The 16,280-nt window shown below is 45.8% G+C and overlaps 1 protein-coding gene across 1 annotated transcript; it reads left to right on the plus strand.

The window, feature by feature from the left end:
* Positions 1 to 218: 218 nt before the first annotated feature.
* CALM1 (calmodulin 1) lies at positions 219 to 15,970 on the plus strand. The gene is made up of 6 exons (XM_066628346.1): positions 219 to 423; positions 5,025 to 5,055; positions 8,803 to 8,946; positions 10,975 to 11,081; positions 13,974 to 14,109; positions 14,758 to 15,970. The coding sequence occupies exons 1-6, from the start codon at positions 421 to 423 to the stop codon at positions 14,784 to 14,786; spliced, it is 450 nt and encodes a 149-aa protein (XP_066484443.1). The 5' UTR covers positions 219 to 420; the 3' UTR covers positions 14,787 to 15,970.
* The last annotated feature ends 310 nt before the right edge of the window (positions 15,971 to 16,280 follow it).

Genomic DNA, 16,280 nt, shown 5'->3' on the forward strand with positions numbered 1-16,280 from the left:
TGTCAGTCCCCCAAACATCTGCTGCAATCCCTGGCAGGCAGGCAGGCAGGCAGGCACTGGGAATGCTGCTCTCTCTCTCTCTCTCTCTCTCTCTGGGAGCAGGCCAGGGAGCGAGAGGGACCCTTCTCCTGCCGCCTGCCAGCTGGGCTGGCAGAGGGGAGGGGTGGGGGGCAGGGCTGCCCGCCCGCTGCAGTCGCTCTGCTGCTGCCACACGCCACAGTCCTGGGAGGAGAGAGCCCGAGCAAGGCGCTGCTCCGGCGGAGGGATACAGCCCTCCATATAAAAGCGCAGCGCGCAGCCTCACACCTCCAGCATTTTTGGCCGGAGAGGAGGAGAGGGAGCGCGCCACCCGCAGCAGCAGCCCCGCCGCCTGCCTCCTGCGCCTTCGCCCGTGCCCAGAGACCGCCACCGCCACCCACCATGGTAGGTAGCCAGCCAGCCAGCCAGCCCGCAGCTTCGCCACGAGAGGCTCGGTTGGGCTCTGCTGGTGCTGAAGGCGCCGCAGCCGGGAGAAGCATCTGGAGCTGCCGCGGCTGCAAGCCGAGCCACACTTTCCTGGGAGTAAGCCCCATTGACTGTAATGGGACTTACTTCTGAGTAGACGTGCCCAGGGTTGCGCTCTGAGGCTGCAGGCTTATCCATACTCTCCTGGAAGTAAGCCCCATTGACTCTGACGGGACTTCCTTCTGAGTAGACAGGCATCGGATGGGGCTCAGCGCCCGGATTCTCTCGCTGGTTGCGCGCTGCTGCTCGCAGGAGCCCAGGCTTGGCTGTGCGCTCGGAGCCAGCGCTGCGGCTCCTTCTGCTTGGAGATCTGTCGGAGGATCGGAGCCACCCGGGGGATGGGGGGGCTGGAGCGGGTGCTGTGGTGGGGGGCGGCTGTGGGCACCGCTGCGCCTTCCCCCAGGGCTGTCTTTGGGGGGCTGCTGGGTGGCATCGCCCAGCCTGGGGAAGGGGTGGCTGTGCGCTTAGCCTCGCTGGATCTTTCCGGAAGGAAGGAAGGCTCTCCGGCCCTCCAGGACCCACCCACATGCCTCTTCCCTGCGCCGGGGCTCTGGTTTCCTCCTCCCCGCAGCGAAAGGGCTGGGCTGCAGCCGGTGCCTCTTTCCGAGCAGCCCGCAAGTGGCATCGGCTGCCTTGCAGAGAGAGGCTGGGCGGGGATGCTGAGACAGGCGCGGGAGAAGCGGGGCAGCTGCACAGCCTGACCCCGGCTGGGGCGCTGCTGCTGCTGCTGCGGGAGGATGGAGCTCCCGCTTGGCGAGGGCTCGCAGGGCGGTGGATGGCGAGGGCGCCACCCTCACTTGGGGGCTGGCGACCGCGCCGGTTCGGGCAGATGGTTCCCACGGTGATGCCCCAGCTGGGGCTCTCGGTCCTATCCGCCTCCCCACACAAGGGACACTCCTGTCTTGCCTGGAGGGGCATCTCTCCGGGATGATGATGAAACCCAGGGTCCTACTCCCTGGCTACGCATCAGGCGCCCCTAGTGCGGAGGTGGAGAGGCGATGCCTGCTGCCTGGAGTTGAATGTTCCTCCTCCTGATGGAAAGTCTTGGAGCCCAGTCCTACGCATGGCTACTCATTGACTCTAGTCCCATTAGCGTCAATGGGGCTTACTCCCAGGAAAGTGTGGATAGGATTGTAGCCTCAGTGGGTGAGATCCTGGCACGGGGTGTGTATTCTGACCTTCTCTAGAGAGACAAGCTTGTGTAGAGAATCTAGTGAAAACACCCCCCCCCGCACACCCATTTTCTTGTTTTTACAACCTTGTTGTGCTCTCAGAATACTCAAAGTGACCATTCAACCCATGCCTTGCAGTGTCTTCCAATAGGGGAGCAATCAGTTTTTTTTCAGGCTAGTGTTGATGGCTGCAGGTTGGGTGGTGGTGGGTGGGTTGATCTTGCCTTTGGATGTATGGTTCTGTGTCTTCTCCCCCCCCCCCCATTGATGGATTTGGTGAACAGAGGTGTGATCTACGTCTGTTGTGGCAATGCCTGCAAGATTTGAGGGGAGTCTTCCTCCTGCAGAAACTCCAAAACATTCAGTATTCAGTGATGGGGGAGATCATATCCCTTTCCTTGGGAGGGGACGGCCATTGAGGGCTGGGAGGGTGTCAAAGGGATGATGGAAACAATCCCAGCTCCTACACCAGCTGCACTGCGCAGGGTAAGGGGGGAGGGGAACCTCTGCAGCAATTGCGCTGCTTCTACTCCTCCCCCCTTCCCAAGCCCCTCAAACGCAGCAATACTAAAAACCTCCAATGGCTGCATTACATCATGTCTCTTCCTCTCCACCCTCCACCCTAACCCCAAGAGGCAACCAGGGTAGAGGGTACAAACCTATGGGGTTTCTAATGGGAATGAGAATCCTTGTTTTGGGGTAAACTGTCTTGCTTGCAGAAGGAAGCGTCGATCAAGGAGATATGAAGAAAAGGTTAGGTGGGTGTGGGAGGGGAGGTGTCCTGTCTGGTTGCAGGAAAGTGTGTTGATGTGGTAGGTGGAGAACTGGCTGGTCTCTGGGGTGCCAAGAAAGAGCTGCCTGCTGCTGGACTGCTGTTTAATGTCGAAAGACAAGGTTGTAGCTCTGTAGGAGCCTGTGAGGAGAAAGCCTTTATACCTGGTATAGCAAGAATAGATCACTTTAAACTTTTTTTTAGCTTTTTCATGCAGCTTCATTTAAACCCAAGTTGTTCAGTGACTGCTGACTACACTGACTTTTATTTTCCTCTTCGACATCAGTTATTAGATTGTGATCTCTTTTCTCTTCGTTCAGTCTCTCTATTTTTCCACAATAGACATCTGAGATCTGCCGCAATACAGTGAAACTGTAGATTATCAGGAGGGGAAGGGAGGAAATCTCCGCTTCCATTTCCCATAGTCAAGAGGATAAGGCTCTGCTGCAGATGGCCAAATATGATTATGGGCCCTATGGGGTGGTTCTCCAGCTTCCCTCTCATCCTGTTGGGAGGGCTGACATCATTAGATGTCATTAAGAGGAAAAAGAGAGAGGCTTGTATGGGTGGGGTACCTCCTTCAGAACTGTATTGGGTACTTTTTCCCTGGTAACCGGGGGAAATGTGTATTTATGCCTGCTGCATAGGCTGGCAAACCAGATGCTTTGTATGGTAGCAACTTATATGGCCAAAACCTGGATTTGTGCCGTTCCATAGAGAGAGTTTCCTATACACTGGTTCTCTCTCGATTTGCATTCTTTTTCTATGAGGTGTGGTCCTGTTTCCTGTTCTGTATTGCTCTGTTATATTATGTAAATTGCAACGTCAACTTGACTCACCAAAGGAAAATCCAGTTGCTAGGTTCTGGGAGGAGGTAGGACAAGGCTTCACATTGGGAGTCAGCAACAAATGTTTCGACTTTGCAAAAAAAAAATAAAAAAAAAATACCCCAAACAGAGCCTTTCTCAGGATGCTCTTAATTCAATGGAAAGTCACAATAGCGCCAGAAGATTTGAAAATGCAGCCAGGCATTGAGATGCATGCCAGCCTTGAAAACCCCCAGTCCCCTTTTAGCTGCAAAGGTGAACAATGAAGCACTCATGTAGCACTTGAGAGATGCTTCAAAAATCTTCTCTGTCAATTATGGCACTTTGGAATGTAGGTTGCAGCTTCCATTTTTAATGTCCACGTATTCGTTCCCTGACCGTCAACAAAGTAAGCCAACTTAAAGGGCTGCCTTATGTTTCATGTGTCAGCACAGTTTCATGTGTCAGCATGCACACTGCTTGGGAGGGAAAATATTATTGATGTGATACGCACAAGTTGCTTGGGTAACAGTGTCCGTCTTTGTATATACACCTGTTTAAAGGAAAATCTGGAGTGGTATTTGGCCCTAGTAGTGACAACTACCTGTGATTTGGAAGCAGTGCTTTAATAATCCTGCCAAAGTTATGCATTCTTAAAAAAAAATTGCATTGGCATTACTGTGGAAATACTGTACATGCACTTGTTTGCATCATTGGAATGCATGGAGCTTAACACTTCCCTAAGCTGTGCAGCACACTGGCATCCTGAAGCAAAAGTGAAGCTGCATCCTAGTTTTGATTTAAATGGTAGGATTGCAGAGTAAGGTCCTAGGACACGGTGTGAAGGCACATGATACTGCTTCCTTGTTGAAGCTGAACAGATCTGGATCTGGTCAGTACCTGGGTGATCACCTGAAAGTATTGTATATGTTAATTTCAGTTCCATGATGGGGGGAGGGGAGAAAGATGGGATATAATATGGTGAATTTAGGCTGCAGTTCAACAGACCCCTGACTAGGTATTCTAGAATTGTGCTGCTCACCCAGCAGCCTGATGGGTTCATGTTATGATATGGTCAATGCATATGAGATGCTCTTTGACTTGATAACTCTTTGATAATGGGTTGAAATCTTAAACTTGGGGCCCAATCACATCCAGCTTTCCAGTGCTGATGCAGCTGCAGTACAGCTACAGAATAATAAGGGAACAAATGTTTCCTTACCTTGAGAAGGTCTCTGTGAGTGCCCCACCACCACCACCACAGGATGTAGTGCATGTCCCCACTGGTCTGGTTGCATTATGGCTGCAAAGTTGGATAGGATTGGACCCAGAGTCCTGGATATGTCTAACTGAACTTCTTTTCTTCGGGAGGGGGAAACCCCTGTAATGAATTGGCATTGTTCAGCGGCCCACATCTTGCACTTGTGTCAATAACCATTGCGGGAGCTTCTTTGTTACAATGAAAGCATGCCACAACATTAATCAGAAAAAGGAGGACCTATCTTGACAAGTGTGACGGGGCTGGCTTGCTTGTGTTGGAAGGTGAGAATGTGGGCTGGGCATCTTGTGTCACTCCTCTGTACTGCGTCATCTCAACCCAGTTGGCTTTCCCTGGTGGATGGAGGGGTGGTTTGTTGCTGGGTGCTTCTGCCATGCTAAAGATTAGTGTAATGTTATATCATCTTGCCTCTGAGTTGCAGTTGCGTCTTGTGGTTTGGCACATCTACAGGTAAACAATATTCTGAAATACTTTTCTGTCCTTTTATGTAGGCTGACCAGCTGACTGAAGAACAGATTGCTGGTAAGTATTCTGATTGGAGGAAGATAGTTTCTGTTGGCCTAGCAACCTCTTCTGAATACTGTATAAAAATATTACAGAACATTTTTGGTGGCTGGCATTGCTTGGCTGTTTCTCAAGATGGTGCATTCTTATCAGAGTAAACCAGTTCTTGAACAAGAAAAGACTAATTTCTTGGAAATCCAGTTTCCCATCGTGTAATACGCATTTCCTGAATAAGCATGTATACCAACAGATTACTATGACAGTTAAGACGTGCGGGTTTCTGACAACATACCACCCAGGAGCAAAATCAAAAACTTTTGGTCATTCAGCCCACATCCCTTTTTGTGCACTATACCGTTATAGCTGCTTCAGGACACAAGGGGCAGTTGTGGAATGAGTGGATCCTCTTGGCTCTTCATCGTCCATGCAAGGACACTGATCCAGACCATTTACCCGAAGACTAAGTGCCCAAAACTTTCTTGAAGCAAAAGCTGGCAGTTCACGGGCAGAACATCTTCTCTTTGAGGCGGAAAGGAAAATGTCCACACTGTTGGTTGGTAGTCATAAATGCTAATAATTTGAGAAGCACATTTTGGGGCTTAGATTGCTACAAGGTAAGAAAAAGTGCACACACGCTGTAGTAGGTGGATGACCCTAGTGACGTACAGGAGGATGGTTTCACCCAGATCCTAGTACCTGCAATGATTTGTTGGTCTCTGGGGCTAAGTGGGAAGTTCACAATAATGGCAACACATGCTATTAAGTAATCTTTATTATGCTTACCTCAATAGTTAGGTTACTCCACATTGGGTCTTGCATAGATAAGCAGGCTACAACACGGAGATTAGGAATAATTAATAGTCATGTTAAATTTTGAGATTTAATTTTTTTTTAAATAAAGATGTAATTGTTTTACCCATCCTGATGCCTATTGGAGTGACTCCCCAAGCAGGTTTATAACTTCAGAATAGCATTACTGTTCTCTACAATTTGTATTTCAGACAGTTGTACCAAGATTTCATTTCTTAATACCGATAAGTTTTAATATCTATAAAAATTAGTGTTCCTGTTTGTATTTAGAGAACTAATTTGGTTCTACAAAGCACTGTAATAGAAGCTGAAGTGAAAATTGATACGCATTTCAGGGGCTTACAGGCCAGTCCTAACCACCGCCCCGGTGATCAGCTGTGCCAACAGAGCATGCACTGTATCCTATTGTGAGGGGCAGTTATGAGGTATTCTCAAGGTACACAGACTATGTTCCCTTACCCTGAGTAAGCCTCTGCTGCCTGAATGGGTCTCCAGATCTGTGCCAGCTTGTACAGAACCAAGGGGAGTAAGGGAGAAGGGAACAGGAATAGGATCTGGCACACACTGCAGATCTACCTCCTCCCTCCTATGTTCCAGTCCTTCCCCACCCAGTCTTCCCCCTCCCCACCCCATGCCAGCTTACCTGCTTACCCATAGGTCACCAGTTTCGGCCAGTGGGCTGCGGATGCCACTGCCTTTGGCAGTGGCAGTTTCAAAATGGGTGCCAGTTGCACATTGTGTGCCACCATGTGGCCATTTACAACAGTGTTCTGTTTTGCTGTTGTAAGTCTTGTAAGGGCTGGACCATTAGTACCTCCAAAAACGCTGAATGGGTTGGACCGTGTGGGCACGAGAACCAAATGCATTTCAATAAGTGGTAGTTGTAGAGAGAGAGACATTATAATTGTAGAGAGAAAAATCCTCAAAGGAAGCCATGTATGTGAGGTAGAGAAATGTTCAGACCCTGAACAATGAAAAACAGAAGATACATGAAATCACTACTTCTGCTCTATGCAGAACAGGGATGACCTAAAGGGAAAATACAGAGTGTTATGGGCTCTTGGACAGTTGCTCTGATAAGGCTAAGGTTGACAAGGTTATATGGTTTCTGTTTTTCTTTTTTTCCTCTTCCCCACACTATTCATTTGTTGATTACATTCTTTACCTGCCCTTTCACCAAGGAGCCTGGGAAAGGTACATGGTAATCCTTCTCCCATCCGCTCCCCCCCGCTTCGTTTTATCTTCACAATAGCCCTGTAAGGTAGGTTAAACTGAGATTACTAGAATCTCTATGGTCTGCTGCTTGTGCAAACAAAGTGCACAGGATTCAGGATCTCTTAATATTGAACGTGTAATTAATCTGTGTTAAGTGACCCAGCATACGCTGAAGAACATATTGAGTTCCTTACTAGATCCAAGCAAGGTCCACTTAGGCCCAGATCCTAACCAACTTTCCAGCATTAACACAGCTGTGCCGATGAGGCATGTGCTGAATCTTGCAGTTGGGTAGCAGTCACAGAGGCCTTCTCGGGGTAAGGGAATATTTGTTCCCTTTCTTAGAGCTGCATTGCCCTTTTCTGAGTGCTGGAAGGTTGGTTAGGATTGTGCCCCAAGTCCATAATTAATGGTTGCAAGAATCCCAGCAACATTTTATCTACCAAAAATTGTCCAGTGGTCCGTCAATAAGCCACTACTTACTACTTGTCCGTCTCTGACCTAGCGCTCTCTAGCGCATGCTGGCAGAACCCTGGAATTGCTGGTTTGACCAGTTTTGGTGCTTTCCCACAAACACACAGGTATTTATTCATATGTGACTAATAGTTCCGCTGACTTGGTAAGATTACTTGTTGTAATCTGGAGCTAGTGTGGTGAAGACTGAACTGTGAATCAAGGCAGCCCTGATTATTCAATGAATTCGCTAAAAGGCCATCAGCAAGCATCTCTTTCTCTTCTTTACACCCTCTTCCCCCTACCGCCATTTGAGGAAGGCCTTACCTACCTTGTAAGATTGTTATAAGGATTTTCCAAAGTGTGCATTAAATGCTTCTGAATACTCAAGTGCTATACAAATGCTAAGTAGCACTGTGTAAAATGCCAGGTCTGCACTGAGTTAACACCAAACAGGTTGTCTTAGGGATTGCTTTGTTGCATCAACTTTTTAAAAGACAAATAATTAAATTCAGTTGCCTTGCTAATCTTGGTTCTGCCAGAAAGATAAGTCTTATCAATCAAGTTTCACTGTTTTGCATTTTATGAACCTGAAAATTTTTGAGCCACTTTTTTTTTTTTGGATAACTCAGTGTGGAAGGCTGGGGTTCAGATCCCCACTCAGTTTTGAATTTCACTGAATGTGTTCAGTTGCTGTCCCAACGTTAATGTATTGCATTACAGCATTTACAGCAGCTGTTTTCTGAAGTGCATTTTCTATTCCATGCTGTTTTATAAGCTGAGAAATGCAACTAGCTCATGAAAGAAATAATTGGTGGTTTAATATTTAGTAATTTCTAGCATACAGAAGTTGCATTATCTGAACAGCAGATGTGAAATATAAGAAAAGATTTTTTTTTTTAAGCTGTAGGGGGCTGCTAATTGTTATAAGAAGGAATTATTAGTATGGCTGAGGACAACTTAACTAATACGCTGCCTTTGTGATATCTTTATCCCTGGACAGCATATACAGGGCTTATTTCATGTTATCACATCACCCTTGTAACATAGGCCATGCTGAGACTGGCCCTCTGAACTTCATGGCTGAGTGGGGATTTGAACCCTCTTCTCTGTGATCCATATCGAGCACGTTAGCCACTATGACACATTGACTTTCACTAGGATCATAATCTCCCCAATGATGAAAACTGATATATATATATATATATTTACAGCTCCTGGTTAATACTACTGGTAATGGTGTTGACACAGTACCTAGTGATGATGTGACTTCCTTTTTGTCCTCAGAATTCAAGGAAGCCTTCTCCCTATTTGACAAGGATGGTGATGGCACCATCACAACAAAAGAACTTGGGACTGTCATGAGGTCGCTGGGTCAAAACCCAACAGAAGCAGAACTACAAGACATGATCAATGAGGTAGATGCTGATGGTAAGTGTTTTGAATATGTGAACCACCTCCAATTCTTATATAAATGACTTTCTCTTCCAAAAACGGCTGGCTAGTATTTTCAGAAATCTTATCTAAGGTCGACTTTCCTGCTTGGTCATACAGTGCTTTTTAAGGCCCTAATAAGAATGGTTATGGTCATTCCAACAGATATATAATTTTGGAAGCAATAAACAAAATAAAAAATGGTGCCTGAAGATAAGCAGCTCTGCAGTGTCAGACATCTAAGAGGGTCAGGTGGGCAGGAGGACTTTTCAAGCGTGCTGGAGTTCTGCCTGCCAAGCTGAGTCTCCTACCATTGTTTGGTGCATAGCATCCCATTCTTGCTGTTGGGCAGCAGGTGTCCAGGGGTGCCGCACATACCACTGGACACTATCTCACATACCACCAGTGGTACACTGGTTCCACCAGTTGAAAAACACTAGTCCAGAGGAATCTAGAAAATGAAGGAGCAACTGTAATAAATGGGTTAGTGTGTCTTAAGGCCCAGTCCTATCGAACTTTCCAGCACTGATGCAGCCAAAGTGCAACGCACGGTAAGATAACAAATGTTCCCTTACGTTAAGTAGGCCTCCAAGTCTGCACCCCCATTGCAGGATGCCGTGCAGCCCTGTTGACATGGTTGCACCAGTGCTGGAAAGCTGAATAGGATTTGGCCCTTAAATCCGCAGATTATAAAACAGATTTCAATTATCAAATTTCTCCCCAAACAGAGAAATCCTATGAATTTTGCCACTCTAGTGAATGGTTGGGAATTAACATTTTATTGTATTTTGTAGGCTTGTTCCACAAACTATACTAGCACACTTGATTGAAAGCAAGGAACATATTGGATCATATGCAGAGTTATGTCATGAGTCATGTACAGAAACACGCTCTTTTTTCTGGATGTACTGGACATGTCTGTGTTAGGGTGCGGAGGGAGAAGCAAGGCTTAAACTCTTGGTCAATCCCCCACCATGCTTTCAGCATTGGTGTGAAAGGGGCGTACTTGTAAACACCTGGAAGTGCCCAACCCCCCCAACACTGAAAATGTGGTTGATTGGTGGGGGGCAATATGCCTAGTCATTGAGGGGGGAACATAGCAAGTATGGAAATGTTTCTTTCCCTTCCCTACTACACATGGGTCAAGACCTCTAACCTATGCTGCTTCTCCACTTTAGATCTGTACCTCAAGTCACTCAGAGCTAGAATTCCATTCCTGTTTCGGGGAGCCAGCAACAGAACTTTTGCATCTTGAAAGGTTCATTGAAAGCTGGAATAGGATAAGATTGTGGAATGAATACTAGGTTAAGTAGAGTGCGATACCATAGTCTTTCGAGACTGAAGGTTGCCAATACAAATACAAGTCTGGATGTATGGGTTTCTGCAAAATCCTCTGATTGCTAGTTTATAATGAGAGGGAATGAAAAATGATGAAGGGGGGGGGGAATCAGGCTGATGAGGAAAGTTTTAAACCAATTTGGTTTCTCCTAAGAAGTTATACCTTTTTGGAATCTGAAACTTGCTGGAGGCACTGGAGTGCCCCTAGTGGACAAAGTGGTAACCTGACACATTTGGTTATACTTAGCTACTGTCTCCTAGCAGAAGAAGAATACAAGCTGAATGGAATGTTTTAAGAACTGTTCTGAAGTGTGTCTGGATATCCAGATTCTATCTCTTGTTAGCTGCTTATTAACTGACTAAGAGCACCTTGTGTCTAAGCTCTTAGCAGTGTTTTTTGCTGGGCTGCTTATTTGCAGCTATTTATTTGCCGCTATAAAGGGGTTTTAAAAGAGGTTGCAGGTGTACTTAAGAGTGGCAAGGGTCAAGACCATGTTAAGAAAGAATTGTTAAAAGGTGAATTATCCAAAGGACTATAAATAGTTAAAGTTGGACTGCTTTCATTCATGTTCAAATTAGGCTTCTAGAAGAAAGCAAGAATAGAAAGGCTTGAATGACAATTTTTTAGTTCTGTCAATGCAAAGCAATTTTTAAAAAGTTTTTAAAAATTATCTTTTTTTTATAAAGGCAATGGCACTATTGACTTCCCAGAATTCTTGACCATGATGGCCAGAAAAATGAAAGACACAGACAGCGAGGAAGAAATCCGTGAGGCATTCAGAGTCTTTGACAAGGTGCGGCCTAGGAGTGTTAACTGGATATTTGAACTGTTCAGGCTGGTGATTTGGCTGTATCCCTAATGCTCTGTTCAGGTATTCTATCTTCTGAGGCCAGAGGATTGTGAAGGACTTCCAAAGCCTCATGATAACCCTGATAATGCCAATGATGTGTGTGTGATAGCCCTGGTTCGTACTCTCACTGCATTCAGCATTAGTCAGCAGACTCCTGGTGGTTTTCAAGGAAGGCCGGTCATGGTTCCTTGTTGAACAGGTAGCATATTCTGATAACTGAATTCTTCCCAAATTCTAAGGGTAAGAGAATGACAGTTTTCCATGCCAAGTTTTTATCCCATTTAGAATTCAGGTTAGGCTGAGTCCTTGTAACATGTTCCTGTGAGGATGGCAGGATGAGGACATGAACTTGGGTCTCCTGCTCCAAGCTCAACATACTATCCCATACGTACAGTTCTTCTCTTGAAACCAATACAGAAATGTACCTCTGCTTGGATTAGTAGCCATCTCTCCTCTCGTTTGTTAGATGGCTTCATCATGATGTTGTAGTTTGTGGATACCTGCATTGGCAAGAGCCTGGTGTCAGTTTTGTAGATTCCTTTAACTGAGATTCATGACTGGCTTTGCAAAATCCATTTTTCATTCCTCTGCTGCCAAGGGGAGGAAAGCATATCTTCTGTGTGTGTCCCCCCCACTGGCGTACCTGGGGAGTCAGGGGGGAAAAAGATATAGGCAGCATCCTGCGGGGGGGGGGGTGCCGTGAGCCTTCCCCCTGCCAACATTTTTTCTTTGGGGGGGGGGAGCATTTTCCAGGCCTTTTAAGGGCTGGGGAGGCTACCTTCGGGGCCTTCAAAATGCTAAGAAATGGCACTTCCGATTTTCATGGAAAACCAGAAGTGACATTTTTTAGGCAGGGGGGTGACACTTTGCGGTCCTGGCCCCCTCATTTTTCTGTGCTGAATGAAAATGTTCCATAGTGATTGGTTGTGAAAGGTCATACCTTGGCTAAAACAAGACATTTGTGAAGGCCCATAGCCAGGGAGACAGACCAGGGACAGACTGCACTTGCTCCCGGTGTGGAAGGGATTGTCACTCCCGGATTGGCCTTTTCAGCCACACTAGACGCTGTGCCAGAACCACCTTTCAGAGCGCGATACCATAGTCTTTCGAGACTGAAGGTTGCCAATACAATACTTGCTTTGTGTGGAAAAACCTTTCCCCGTGGCAAGCAACTTCCAGAAATTGGGCTGGAGGTAAATTTCACAGTCTGTCAATGCTGTGTAGCTGTGGTGTCTGATCAAAGAAAAAATATTGTGTCTCAGTGGACATAAGTTCATTTTGAATACCTAACTGGGTGTTCTCTGGGTTGATGTAAATACCCAGAGGGCAGATTTTCTTTGCTTAATTTTTTTTAATTTTGATGGAGTGTAGCTCTTGAACAGAAGGCATCCAGGATCCCATTGAGTTGCTTGTTTGTAAGGAAAGATGGGAGAACACCTATTGCCGTTTGGAGCAATTAGTTACTAGAGTCATTGCACTTGCAGAAAAATTGTTGACCACAGAATTAAGCAAAATGTCAGCCCCATGTAGCTGCCATGCCATTAGAATTCTATTATATACATATTAAAATGCTTTGACACGTTAAGGGCACAGTCCTAACCTTGCATTAGGCTGGCACAAGTCGTTTGCGCCAGCCTAGGAAGATTGCAAACGTGCCGTAAAGCATGTTTGCGCCTCTTTGGGAGCAAGCTGTGTCAGCGGAGGCTGCATCCAGCCTCCATGGCGACTTGCAGAGCAAGCCTTGTGTCATCCGAGCTTGGCTGATGCAAGGCTCTGGGGAGGAGGGGGGAGGGAGCGCAGTCCTGGGGGCGAATGGGTGGGGCTGGAATTCAGCTGTTATGCCAGATCCCAACCCCCTTTCTCAAGCAGCGTGGAGCAGCTGCAAGCTGCTCTGCTCTCCTTGGACTTATGCCACCTCAGGAGGTGGTGCAAGTCTGAGGAGACCCATAAGGGCTGCAGTGACTTACCTGGGCGTAAGAGGAAGTTTCCCCACACCTCTGGCTGAGCCTCTTTAGCGCCCTATCTTGCGCAGGATACAGCGCAAGCCTCTTGGCCTGCCTGTTCCAGCGCAAGATAGGATTGTGCTGTAAGAGAATAGTTCCACAATGGAGGCACTCATGTAAGGTGGAAGAAAGGGCAGTGGCACAGAAGCATCGATGTAAAGCTGCTTGCTTTCAGAACTTTTCTTCTATTAAAGGGACTGTTCACTCATTTTCGTTACAAGGGCTGTTCACTAATCTTCCATCCCATATTCAGGAAGTCTGTAAGAAGGAAAATGAACCACACGTACTGGCTATCCCCCCCCCCCAACATGCAGTCCCTTTATAGTTTTGTCCAGCACATGTGGGAATGGTGAGCATGCACATGGGTCAGAGAAACAAGTGAATAGCCTTAAGCTGACAAGAATACATGAGCTAAGGTGTTGCTGCATATAGAGTCCAGTTCTTTATCCATCTAGAACTCTCTTTACTTTTTTAGAATTTCATATTCCCCAGATGATTACACAATCCCCCAGAGACTTCCGAAACTACACAAGTTGTCTAGTAGACTCTTCTCTTTACAATAAGGAACCCAAACCTGTCTGGTAGAGGCCTAATATCACCTTGCCTTGGACATGGTCAGGACCTGGTATCTGCCATTACTTATGCAGCTTTTTCCATTACTGAACTGCTCTTACCATTGGGGGTTCTTTGTGTTGGGTTTCTCTATAGTAAATGAGCTGGATTGATATGTTTACAGCTGATGACTTGAACTCAAACTGTCGGTGCTTGCAGACTGTGCTGAAATATAATGTTTCTTGTAATCTTAGTCCTCTGCCACTTGCTTCCTTCCCAGGATGGCAATGGCTACATCAGTGCGGCAGAACTACGTCATGTTATGACAAACTTAGGAGAAAAGCTAACAGACGAAGAAGTAGATGAAATGATCAGAGAAGCAGATATTGACGGAGACGGACAAGTCAACTATGAAGGTAAGGATTATGCCTGTTTAGCATTTTGAAGGGATGAAAACCAAAACGGTGACACTAGAATGTGTGGAGTTATTCATTTTGGACATTGGTGGGGAGGAGAATGGGGGCACATTGGCTAGCAACATCCCTGTGCTAGCACACTCCTTCAGCCCTCTTTGCATTCTGTGCTTGTCTGCAGAGGCAAGTGTTCAACCTGGGGAGAGATGGAGGAGTGGGGCCAGAGCATGAGTGGGCATGGGGTGGGTGGTGGTGTGTTTTCCCACGTTTTTATACTGCCCATCCTCCAAGGAGCTCAGGTTATACATAGTTCCTTCCCTCCTCTTGTCCTCACAGCAATCCTGTGAGGTAGGTGAGGCTGAGAATTTGCAGCTGGCCCGAGATCACATAGGAGGCTCTGTGGCTGAGTGGAGATTTGAACCTGGCTCTTCCAGGTCTAAGTCAAACTCCAGAACCACTACACCATCCCGGCCCTTAGCAGGCACACTCCTTCCCCTCCATATGCTCAAGCTGAAAATGAAGAAAATGCCTGCATAAGACTAAAGTTACTCACTGCATGATCTCTAAAATAGTTATGCCTAATGGTTTCTGCACCCAGGTAAACCACTTCCTTTTCTCATGATTCTAAAAGCAGTGGGTTTTATCTTTCAGAATTCGTACAGATGATGACTGCAAAATGAAGAGACCTCCTTTCACCTTTTTTTCCTCTAGAAGAATCAAATTGAATCTTTTACTTACCTCTTGCAAAAAAAATGTTCATTTATTCATTCTGTTTCTGTATAGCAAAACTGAATGTCGAAATACCTTCTGTCCACAAACTGCATGTAATGGTTGGTGGTCCTGTTCCCAAAAGATCAAGTTAAACATCAGTTGTTGTTTTTCCAATATAAATAATTGTACTACCTTAAAAAAAAAGAAAGCACTTAGTGAACTCCTCAAAGTTCCATTTGCTAATGACTATTACACTGTTTGGGCTGGCCAGTTTTTCATGCATGCAGCTTGACAATTGAGCACAGTCAGACATTTGTATTAAAACAGTTTAAAAACAACAACCAACATCAAACTAATCTTTAAAAAAAAAAATCCACTCTTTGGTCCAAAAGTGGGTTCTTCTGACTCAATTCGTAGTTATCTAAATTGTCATAGCTGGTTTACTTTCAAATTGGTCTATACCTCAGGATGGTATGCAGCAAAAATGGTTGAGGGGTGCAAAATGTTTAGTGGAAAACCCCCCCTGAAGGTGGAAAGGTTCTCCTGTATGTAGTAGCAGTGTGTGTTCCAAAATGAAGGCAACCCTGGATGATGTGTCTGTGTTAAACATTGGTTTTAATATTGTCTGCATTGCACTATTGTGAAACGGGTGTCAGGCTGTTACCGTTCACAAAAATTTTTAAAAGAAACCTTCACCAAGGGGGAGGAGGATCTTTGGACACTCTCTCTCCCTCTCCCTCCCTCTCTCTCTTTCTCTCATTTTTAAAAACCTTCTCTACTGAGACTTGGAGCTGGCTGAGTAGCCTGTGGACTTCAGCACAACGATCAACATTGCTGTTCAAGATATTTACAGTTGTGTCCATTCCAAGTTGTAAATGCTAGTCTTTTTTTCCAATAAAAGACCATTAACTTAAAGGTGGTGTTACATACTTCGTAAAAGCTGAAAATATATATATATCTATACAATTGAGAGACTAAACCAAAAAAGGCAGTAGGAAGGGAAAATTGTTTTCTATGAATGACTTGCTGCTAAATTATAATGCACATGTATGCAATAACTTATCCCGTTTAACATTTCTTCAAGATGGCAAGAACTGACCTCTTGTAACCCAAGACCTTTGCTATAAATAAATGAACTTGTGCTTGCCTTTCATATTATGACAATCTTAATTCAGTTGCTCTCATACTGGTTTGATTCTGACTAATCTGTAATCCTTGGGGATGTGGCACTGTTCTTCTAACATGGTGTGTGTTAACTGAAATGCTAGAATTGGAATTCTGTGGAAAGTGCTTTTGGGATTATTTAAAATAACTTTACTAACCACGTACCATGTGGGGAGGTACGTGGAGGCAAGTGAACTGCGGCTAGATATGAGGGTTGGTGGGCAGAATGTCAAGATGGAGACTGATGAATGAGTTAAGGGCAAATGAAGGGGCTTTCAATGGGGCTGGGTGTCTCTGCT

This window comes from Tiliqua scincoides, chromosome 1, assembly GCF_035046505.1.
Source record: "Tiliqua scincoides isolate rTilSci1 chromosome 1, rTilSci1.hap2, whole genome shotgun sequence".
In the NCBI taxonomy this organism is placed as follows: domain Eukaryota; kingdom Metazoa; phylum Chordata; class Lepidosauria; order Squamata; family Scincidae; genus Tiliqua; species Tiliqua scincoides.

Excerpts from the sequence above, each read along its gene's own strand:
- CALM1 (XM_066628346.1), top strand. Across the intron at positions 8,947-10,974 it reads CAATGAGGTAGATGCTGATG|GCAATGGCACTATTGACTTC; the intron begins GTAAGTGTTTTG and ends TTTTTTATAAAG. Across the intron at positions 14,110-14,757 it reads CGGACAAGTCAACTATGAAG|AATTCGTACAGATGATGACT; the intron begins GTAAGGATTATG and ends TTTATCTTTCAG.